The sequence below is a fragment of the Microcebus murinus genome, chromosome 3, assembly GCF_040939455.1.
Source record: "Microcebus murinus isolate Inina chromosome 3, M.murinus_Inina_mat1.0, whole genome shotgun sequence".
NCBI classification, from domain to species: domain Eukaryota; kingdom Metazoa; phylum Chordata; class Mammalia; order Primates; family Cheirogaleidae; genus Microcebus; species Microcebus murinus.
Genome location: NC_134106.1, coordinates 35695990 through 35706031, shown reverse-complemented (window position 1 = coordinate 35706031; position 10042 = coordinate 35695990). Strand labels below are relative to the sequence as shown.

Here is a 10042-nt window from a genome sequence, read left to right as displayed (position 1 = left end):
GCCTCCAGGACAGCCTCACGAGGGACTCCAGGGCCAGGAGAGGATCAGACAGGGTCATCTGCCGCCAGCTTCTCAGTTGAAGCCACTCCAAGGAGAGACAGGTCACCAGAAAACTCGCCCATCTCTGCTGCCTGCTGGCCATGAGTGATATCCTAGCTTTGGAGCCCAGGGAGTCCTCGGGCCTCCCAGAGAGCAGAGAATCCCAGAGCTCTCTGGAGGAGGTTCCCAACGCTGCTCCGGAGCCTCGGCACAGCCTGGGTGTCTTCCATGCCTCCTACAGTGTCAGGTAAGCCACATCCTGCCCCCGCTGGAGTGAGGCCTGGCCTCTCACCCCCTCTGCTGCCTCTGCTCACTCATGGGGGCCTGCCTGGGGGTTTCAGGCTCCCTCTCAGTGGCCCTCATGTGGAGAAGAGGAGGAAGCACCTGGGAAATCAGGAGCAACAGTGAACGCCCCTCTTCCTGCCAGGCCAGGCCTGGCCCAGGCACAAGCAATGTGACAGCAGTGCCAACCTGCACCCCTGCCTCTTACCCTCCCCGTTGCCCAGCCCTGTGTCCGTGGCTGCCCTGTGTGGATGCAGGGACTTGAGGAATGGGGGTGCTGGGAACATGAGGGGTAATAAAGCCTGGGGAAGGAATGTGGGGTCAACCACCTCCCAGTCAGACAGAGAGGGGACATGCAGAGCAGCTGCAGGCCAGGCCCTCTCTGCAGGTGATGGACAGCCTCCGCCTCTGCCCGCCAGGCTCTGCAGAGGAGGGCACTGAGGCTGGAACACATTAGGAACTGTCCAGAGACAACTGGGCTGGGTGCAGCTGGGTCTGAGCTGGGGGAGAGTGGTCTTGCCTGTTCCAGGCTGCCATGCTGTCTTTGCCTTCCTGGGGTTTCCTTTAAAGCAATCGCGCCGGGCCCTGGTGGAACATCACATCTTGCTGGAAGCAGCAGAACAGGCAGATCCTCAAAGACATCTCCTTGTACGTTGAGAGCGGGCAGATCATGTGCATTCTAGGGAGTTCAGGTAAGCCGGGAAGGGGTGCTCTAAGTTCTCCGTGAAGGATTTGGCTTGATCTACGCCACAGTGAAGAAACAGGTTTAAGTTGTTGCAAGAAGTCCTCAAGTTTGATATCAGAATGAAATTTAATGACATGTCTGATTGTGAATGGAATCTGGTATCAATGCGAAATCTTTAGAAAGATCCTTCAAAGAGTATAAAATTCCACCTAATGTGTAAGTGAATTCAAATTTTCAAGTATGGAACGCCCCTTTGCGCAGTGCCTAGCACTTAGGGGTGCTCAGTAAACAAAATTTCCCCTATCTGTGCCCTGCCTAATGACAGGAAAAGGAATTAAATAAGCACAAAGATGCCCACAAGCCCCCATTTTTTATTCTACTGGTCCTGTTTTAAAATTATTTTTATTACTTCAAATATACTGTCAAGAACAGAAAATAATATAAAAAATGATCATGTATTAACATCAGGCCTTATCCAATCTTAACATTATACCACATTTGCTTTTCTTTCTTAAGGAATTAAACATTACAGATCATACTGAGACCATCGGTGTGCCCGTTCCCCACATCATCCTTCCCCTCCTCTTTCCCAGGGCAACAACATTTGAGGCTGCATTCAGTGTTGGTCTTTGTGTCCCTGCATCAGCCAGTCATTGCTGTGGAAGGGTATAGACTTTGGTGAGGCAGCTCCTCGTGGCTGAGGACAATTTCCTGGGAGGGTCACAGCTGTGAATCCTCAGCAGCTGGGGAATGGGTGCATTGGCTCTGAAGAGGGGATCTGTGTGGTACACCACAGTGTCCACTACACTGGGTTGTCCTGCACATTTCAAGGTTGAAAGCCTCTGGCAAATTAGCTTCACAGAAGCCTCTTAATTGAGCTATTTCTCACAAATTGTTGACATTTACTGCCACCCACTCTCTACTTGCATTACTGTCTTCTTTAGAGATGGGGAATGTAAGTCTATGATGAAACGTAGGCAGGGGCTGGACATAGTGGCTCACACCTATAATCCCAGCACTTCGGGAGGCTGAGGCAGGAGGATCACTTGAGGTCAGGAGTTTGAGACCTGCCTGGGCAACATAGCAAAATCCTGTCTCTACAAATAATAATAATAAGCCAGGCATGGTGGCATGCACTTGTAGTCCTAGCTATTTATGAGGCTGAGGCGGGAGGATTGCTTGAGCTCAAGAGTTGGAAATTCCAGTGAGCTTATGATAGTGCCACTGCACTCTAGCCTGGGCAACAGAGTGAGACCCTGTCTCAAAAAAAAAAAAAAAAAAATGTAGGTAGGATCAGCCTCTTTAGACCCAGGGAGTTAAATCCATGGCCATTTACCTGCTATAGTAGGGACATTTTGTTACTCATGGGGTCAAGGGGGACCATGCCTGAAAGAGATGGGCGAGAGAAAGGAACGAGACCAAGCAAAGGGTTGTCAAGGTCTACTTTACTTGGATTTTTTATAGGTTTTATAAGCATATAGAAACAAGGAAGTAGAAACAGAAAAATAGAGTGGGGCGATGATGAGGCTTGGGTCTGGGTTAATCAGCCTCAATCAGCATCTTATTGGTATCTTGTTTGTGACTGGTTACTCATCTCCAACCTGGCAGGTGGTCGGGAACAATTGCAGTCAGCACTCACTGGAGCATCCCGTGGTCAGCACGTCATAGAATGCATTCTTATCGGAGCTATAGCTGGAATTTTCCAGTGCGAAGCCCGTGCATAGGACGAGTCATAGGGGAGTTGAGGGTCTTTGAGGGTCCTTGCCTCTAACATCTCCCCCTCTCTTTATATGAGGGAGATTTATATAGGTGGGTGGAGAGCTTGTCTTAGGCTACGCGATGGGCTTCTGCGACCAGCACCCCAAATATAAGATTGGGCGATTAACGTGAAGTGAGGCCTCTGTCTTAGGCTATGTAGGTGGCATCTAGCTCTGGCACTTTTGATTATGAAGTGTGCCCCTGGGCATGGACCTACAATATTCCCGTCATAGAGTCACCTCACCGTCGGCGGGGTGTGCACCTGGTACACGGCATCGCGATAATCCCGTCATGAGCGTCTCCACAGCCTTTGGAACCAATTGCGTTCCATGTCTGAGGCAAGGTCTGAGAAATTTAGACCCTCAGTGGGTGTATTGGGAAACTCTCCACGGAGGTCTTTTCTGGAGCCTCTTTGTTCTAGCCGTTGGTAAAACACGGAGACCGATTTTTGTGTGGCTGCATCTACCTGTGACTTGACAAAATCAGTTAGTTTTTTGAATGCCCAAGGCCCAAAGGTGAGAAGCAACAGAAAACCTACAAGCGGCCCTAATACACTGGGAAGCAATGTGGATAGCCAGGGGGATGTGGAAAACCAATTTTGATACCACGCTTCACTCTGTTCTCTCCATTTTTTTCTATCTTCTAGGCTCTAACCCTTTCAATGCTATCTTCTACCAGGCCTGTTTTGTCTGCATAAAAGCAACATTCTCCTTTAAGTGCTGCGCACAAACCTCACTCTTGGAGGAACACTAAGTCTAGGCCTCTTCTATTTTGCAACACTACCTCAGAAAGCGAAGCGAGGGATTCTTTGAGATATTTTAGGCCCTGCTGTAGCTCTCGGAGATCGTTATCGATGGCAGCAGAGAGCTGCAGGTATTGCTGGTTGGACGTGACTAGAGAGGCTATGCCTGTTCTAGCCCCTGTGGCACCAAGGCCTAGAACAACTGCAAGTGTTATGGCCGTGATGGGCTCTCTCTTTTCTTGGGGCATTGTGGTGCCTCGCTCCCAGAATTTGAGCAATTCATCAGCGGGACGTATAGTGAGTCTGGGAAAGAGCATGACTAACACACAATATTCTCTATGCTCAAGAAACGTTGCAGTGACTACATACGGGGTAAGGCCGGAAAAACAAGCAAAATAAGAGGTGTTAGATGCCTGAATATACTGAAAGGTGGAGTTGACAGTAATTGACTGATTGCATATTTTCTTTAAGGGTGCGGGGGGAAGCATTTTTGGGCTAAGAAGGCAAAGGCCTAGGCCTGTGATTTGGCTGAGTGTCAGGCCATCATGGGTCTCTAGGCCCCACCTGAGTTTGCTGGTGTCGTTAGTAAATAATGGTTTACCAAATGTAGCGACACCTTCATAGAAGGGAGGCCGGGGGGAGTAGCATACCCAACACTCTTGATATTCTGAATTGTTGGCCTCTCAGATGGTCCTGACAGAGGCGTTGACTAGGGTGAGAATTAGTTCTGCAGAGGAGGGGGGCCCCTCAGGCAGGGTAGGTTGGTATAGGGAGGTGCTAAGCGGAGAAGGGGACACAGCTGGGGAGGAGGGTAGGCCCCTGGAGGGACCACAAGGTCGTGGTGGGTATAGGTCGTGGTTAGGACCTATTGCGACCGTAGGACCTCTGGGGAGGCTTTTAATTAATTTGATTTTAAATGTGAGACCAATGTCTCTTTTAGCCATGTAAAGTCTAAGTCTCTATTTAAATCCCCTGGACTGATCCCAAGAAGCCTTTTTTCCAGCTTCGGTGAATGAAATTAACAGGGGGTTGCACCACTGGTTCTTACACTGAGGATCAGTGGGTGGTTGTGGGGCGTAAGGGGACGAAGGGGCTTGACGGGGAAACCGCTTTCTGACGGTGATATAGTCCCAGGAAGAGGAGGGATTCCAGTAGGCATCACCGGTGGTCTCACAGCCCCAGGAAGCACAAAAGAAGTCAGGGGTGTAACCACATTGGTAGTTGTTGGTGCGAGGTCGATGGGCCCCTGGGCAAACATAAAAGTCTTTATATCTCGTCACAGAGCGTCCGGCTCCCGAGGAGCAAAAGCCTGGGGAGGAGTCAGTCATAGGAGGAGCTGGCTGAGGGGCGTAAAGTGCGGGAAGGCCCCACGCAGGGTTTTTAGCCCCAAGAGCCAATACACATAGGTTGACTTCTAATGGATCCCATGGTATAACAGCGGAGAGACGTGAGGAGGAATTAACAACGTCTCCTGCCTCATTAATTACCTGCCATGTATAGTTGTAGATCTGATGGATGTTGGTTGCGATGGTGCTCTTGATCACAACTAGAATCAGGCACAGGAGGGGCAGCGTCTTTTTTCGGGGAGTAATTGTATTTCTAGAAGAGAACAGAATCAAGAATTCTTCTCAGGGGATTCCCTGGGTGGATTATATAACTTAATCATTCTCTCTGGTAGCCATTTGGCGTTTCCTGCCTGGGTATCATAGATACAGGCATGTCCTTTTCCCCATATGAGGACGGGGTCAGGCCCCAGCCATATGCCTGTAAGCGGCTCTTTCCGTAAGGCCTGTGCATAAGTATCTGTGGTGGATGGGTGCCAAAGGCGGTCAGCGGCTGTTTTACCGGCAGTGTCAGAGGTGAGAAAATTTAAAATGAACAGGGCATGATGAAGCAGGGTTTTGGAATTACCTGTTAAAGGGTATAAAATTCCTCCTCCTGATTGTAGTTTGGAGAGCATATTTTTTAATGTCTGATGAGCTCTTTCTACAATACCTTGGCCCTGAGGGTTGTATGGAATGCCTGTAATATGCTTAATGCCTAGCTGAGCGCTGTCCCTTAGAGACATACACAGGGCCTGTAAGCGCACTGGCTAAGATGTTAATTTTCCCAGTAAAGTCACTATCTACTATGGAGGGGTGGACTATGAGCCCTGCAAGAGTGGAGGAGGCTCGGCCCAGAATAAAAAAGAACATATTAGCTGGGGGGGGGGGTCTAAAGGAGCCAGTGGGCAAAATCTGAACACCATCCTCAGGTCTTAATATTGTGTCGGAGGAGGCACACAAGTCCACTCCTGCGCTCCCTGTGGTCGCTCGGAGGAGTCTAAAGTCTGAGGGCTCTCTTGTCGGCTGTTCCCCGAGGCCGACTGAAATTGAATAGGACGGGGGCCCGGGGCTGGCCCCTCAGGCCATTTTCTGAAAGGGGGGGCAAGGGGTTTTTAAAGACATCAGTCTTGGAGCGGCATTGATTGGCCCAATGCTTTCCCCTCTTACAGCGAGGACAGAGGAAGGGGGGCCGAGTTGGCCTGCCTGGCGGCTCACTGAGGTTAGGGGTAGCAGAGGAGACGGCTAGGGGACACTGCCTCGCATAGTGCCCTGGTTGACCGCATTTAAAGCAGTCCCTCTGTGCCGCGGTCCCTTGGATGGCGGCCCCAACCGCAAGCTGTATGGCCTGCGATACCTTATGGGTGAAGGGGTCAACATTATTACACATTTTATTTATGTCATTAAGGTCTTTATTTTTGAGTTTACCCGAGGATGGCCCTGCAAGTGCTGTTGTCATTTTTATAGGCCAATTGTTTAATAAGCCTATTATTCTCATTTTCGTGTCCGAGGGTTCGTTCAGCAGACTCTAAAAGCCTGCCCACAAATTCACTAAAACCCTCTTGAGCTCCCTGGGTGATTTTTGTCAGGGGAGTAAGAACAGATCCCGTAGAGGGAAGTGTTCGCCAGGCGCCGAAGGCAGCTGCGGCGGTCTGGGACAAAAATCTAATTGGGAGTCTCCTTTGGCGCTGTTCAGTAGCAAATTTCCCTTGTCTGCTAAGCTTTTCAAGGGTCCAAGATGCAGAATTGGGGTTTTTAAATTATTAGCAGCCGTGGTCTGACAGCGGTCGAGAAAGTCGGCCTTCCAAGAGAGGAACTTCCCGCGAGAAAGGACCGCCTGTACTAGTTTGACCCATTCTCCGGGGAGCCGGTAGCCGCCCCCTGAGGCTGCCTCTAGGAGGGAATAGGTAAAGGGTGCATTGGGCCCATACGTCCTAACAGCAGAATTCAGTTCTTTTAAGGTTTTGAACTTTAGTCTGCGAAATTCAGTGGGCTTTGCAGTGGGCCCCGGGACTGCCTCCTCCGGGGGGTCATCACTTTCACTTTCCCTTTCTTTCTCTTCTGTATTCTCGTCATTTGAATCTTGGGGCGGGGACTGGCTCGAAGAAGGGGCGGCAAGGTCTCCTTGCCTATTAGACCTGGTAACTACCGGGAATGCTAGGGCTTTATGGGAGGACTTTAAGGATTTTTTATTTAAGGTGGTGTGGGATTGGGTGGTCTCATGACATGGGTGGCTAATGAAGACCGAATCTTTAAGCGTATCTTGGAGGGAGGACAAGTCTTTGGAAAGCTGGGCAAACTCTTTTTGAAGTTGTAAGACATCCTTTAATTGTGTAACTCTTTGACTTAAGTCTTTTTTGGCACGCAAAAGCAAGGGCATTGTAAGAGGAGGCATTAATGAAGGTGTGCAAATCTGGGGCGCGTAAGGAGGAGGCCATTCGGGATCGTGATATTGGGCCGCTTCCTCTCCGAGGGTTGCCTCTTCTGCGGGGTTGAGGGACTCTCGGAGGGGTTGTTTCTTGAATACCGGGTAATTGAATGCATGAGGGGCTGTACCCTCGGGTAAGGGAGGATAGAGGGTCTTGGTGTCTGGCCTACTAATCGGGGGCTCATCCCTAGATGTCTGGAGCTCAGCCGAGGGGTCCTGAGGGGGCATATTAATACAAACTGAGGGGCAAGGGGAAGGGCATGTTAGTCCCTTAGGATTATTAGGAGAAGCTGGCCCTTTGGCCGTCTTTAAAGACCTTCTCGAAGCGGACCGCGACATGAGTCGGAGGCAGAATTCTGCTACTGAGAGCAGCTGCTTTTTATTGGGGTCTGAATCTGCCCCCTCAACAATATCTCTGATTAGTCCCCAGTATGAGAAAACGGATACAGGGACGGCATCTGGGCCCTGATTCAGAAGTAAATTGTTTAGATCTCTGCGTACCTTTTGCCACTTGCGTGGGTGAATCTCAGGTCCACCAACAATGAACCAAGGACAAGCATGATCAATGAACACAAAAAACTTTACTAGGTCCTTTTTCTTAACTCTAATTCCTCTCTCTCTGAGCGAGGCCTTGAGATCTTTGATAAAAACGGCCTCTTTAGACAAAGAATGGCCCATCTCGATGGGATGACAATGTAAAAAATCTACTCACCAGACCGTCGATTCTGTGAGCGGCAGAAAGGAGGTCTCTTCAGGGATTCTCCGGAGAACTGTCTGTAAACCGCGTGCATCCGACAAAAGTCCGTACCTCGAGCCCCACGTTGGGCGCCACTTGTCCCGGCCTGCGGGACCTTCTGTTACTCGTGGGGTCAAGGGGGACCGTGCCTGAAAGAGATGGGCGAGAGAAAGGAACGAGACCAAGCAAAGGGTTGTCAAGGTCTACTTTACTTGGATTTTTTGTAGGTTTTATAAGCATACAGAAACAAGGAAGTAGAAACAGAAAAATAGAGTGGGGCGATGATGAGGCTTGGGTCTGGGTTAATCAGCCTCAATCAGCATCTTATTGGTATCTTGTTTGTGACTGGTTACTCATCTCTAACCTGGCAGGTGGTCGGGAACAATTGCAGTCAGCACTCCCTGGAGCATCCCGTGGTCAGCACGTCATAGAATGCATTCTTCTCAGAGCTATAGCTGGAATTTTCCAGGGCGAAGCCCGTGCGTAGGACGAGTCATAGGGGAGTTGAGGGTCTTTGAGGGTCCTTGCCTCTAACACTGCAAGGCAATAGTAGTTGTTAAAATTAAATGAAAAGGGATTCCCTGGCTATCTTAGTTCATTTGCACTACTAAAACAAAATTCCATAGACTGAGTGGCTTATTAACAATAGAAATTTATTTTTCACAGTTCTAGAGGCTGGAAGTCTCTAGAAGATCAAGGAACCAGCACATTCAATATCCAGTGAGGGCCAGTTTCTTCGTAGCCTGCCATTTTCTCTCCCTAACCTCAAATGACAGAAAAGGAGAAGGGTCTTTCTTGAGCCCCTTTTATTAGGACATTAATCCCAATCATGAGAGCCCCCACAAACCTAATCACCTTCCAACACCACCTCCTAATATGCCCCAACTCCTAATACTAATACTTGGTAATGAAGATTTCAAGGTATGAATTTGTGGGGGACATAAACATTCAGACCATAACACTAACTAAAATTGTTATACTTTTCTGAGATTTCCTGTCAGCCCTTATTTTCAATTTTTAAACACTTTCTAACTATACACATGTACCATAACCTCCAGGGTCATTCTAATTTTCCTTTCACTAAATATAACATACTCCTTTAAAAAGAAAACAAGCTGAGTTATCCCTATAATAATTTGTCACTTATTGCAGACCTTACGTAGAATTAAAGAGGGTGGCATGTAGCACCCTTCTCAGAAGTGTGTCCCACTTCTAAGAACAACAGGGAATTGAATCCATGGTCTCAGTGGTGTGTCCCTCAGGCCAGTGTCATGCTTCATGCACATCTCAGCAGGACAGTGGGAGGGGCTATTGATCTGGGGGTATGGGCTGGTTTCTGATGATATACCTAGTTACAGTTTATGACAATGTCTACCCTTTATACCGAACATGAATCCACAGTAGAATGCAAGTTCCACAAGGGCAGGGGCTTTGTCTTTTTTGTCTTTTTCGGGGGGAGGATGGTGTGAGACAGGATCTCACCGCCTGAGCCTCCTCCGTAGCTGGGCCTACAGGAGGGCACCACCATGCCTGGCTAATTTTATGTAGAGATGGGGTCTCACTCTTGCTCAGGCTGGTCTCAAACTCCTAGCTTCTAGTGATCCTCTGGCCTTGGCCTCCCATAGTGCTAGGCTTACAGGAGTGAGCCACTGTGTCTTTTTTCTCCTGCTGTATCCTTAACACCTAGAACAGGGTCAATCATAGAGTAGGTACTCAGTAAATATTTGTTGAATAAATGAGGTAACAAATTAATTCCATGAATTATTTATAGTGTTTCCTAACATGACATGATTTCATTGGTGTCTTATCTCAAATGGCATTATCTATCAAATCTTTATTCCTGAGGCAAAAAATGACTTACATGATCAAAATCTCACTAGAGCATGGTCTAAAGTAAACCTGTCTAGAACCACCTAGTACTCCAGGGCAACTTACTTGACTCACTACATGCTATCTAGTAGGGCCAAGACTTTGGAATGGGTGTTTCCTTGAAGATTATTTAGCTATGAAAGATTTCAGTCTTATTAGAGAAGATGACCCCAAATATCAT

At 48.6% G+C, this 10042-nt stretch overlaps 1 protein-coding gene across 1 annotated transcript in view; it reads left to right on the top strand.

Moving 5' to 3' along the window:
* ABCG5 (ATP binding cassette subfamily G member 5) overlaps positions 1-10042 on the top strand; it is a 30470-nt gene that overhangs the window by 2464 nt on the left and 17964 nt on the right. The window contains exons 2-3 of the mRNA XM_012756412.3: positions 9-286; positions 892-1013. Coding sequence (XP_012611866.1) covers positions 141-286; positions 892-1013 — 268 coding nt within the window. The 5' untranslated portion in view covers positions 9-140. The remainder of the gene's footprint in view (positions 1-8; positions 287-891; positions 1014-10042) is intronic.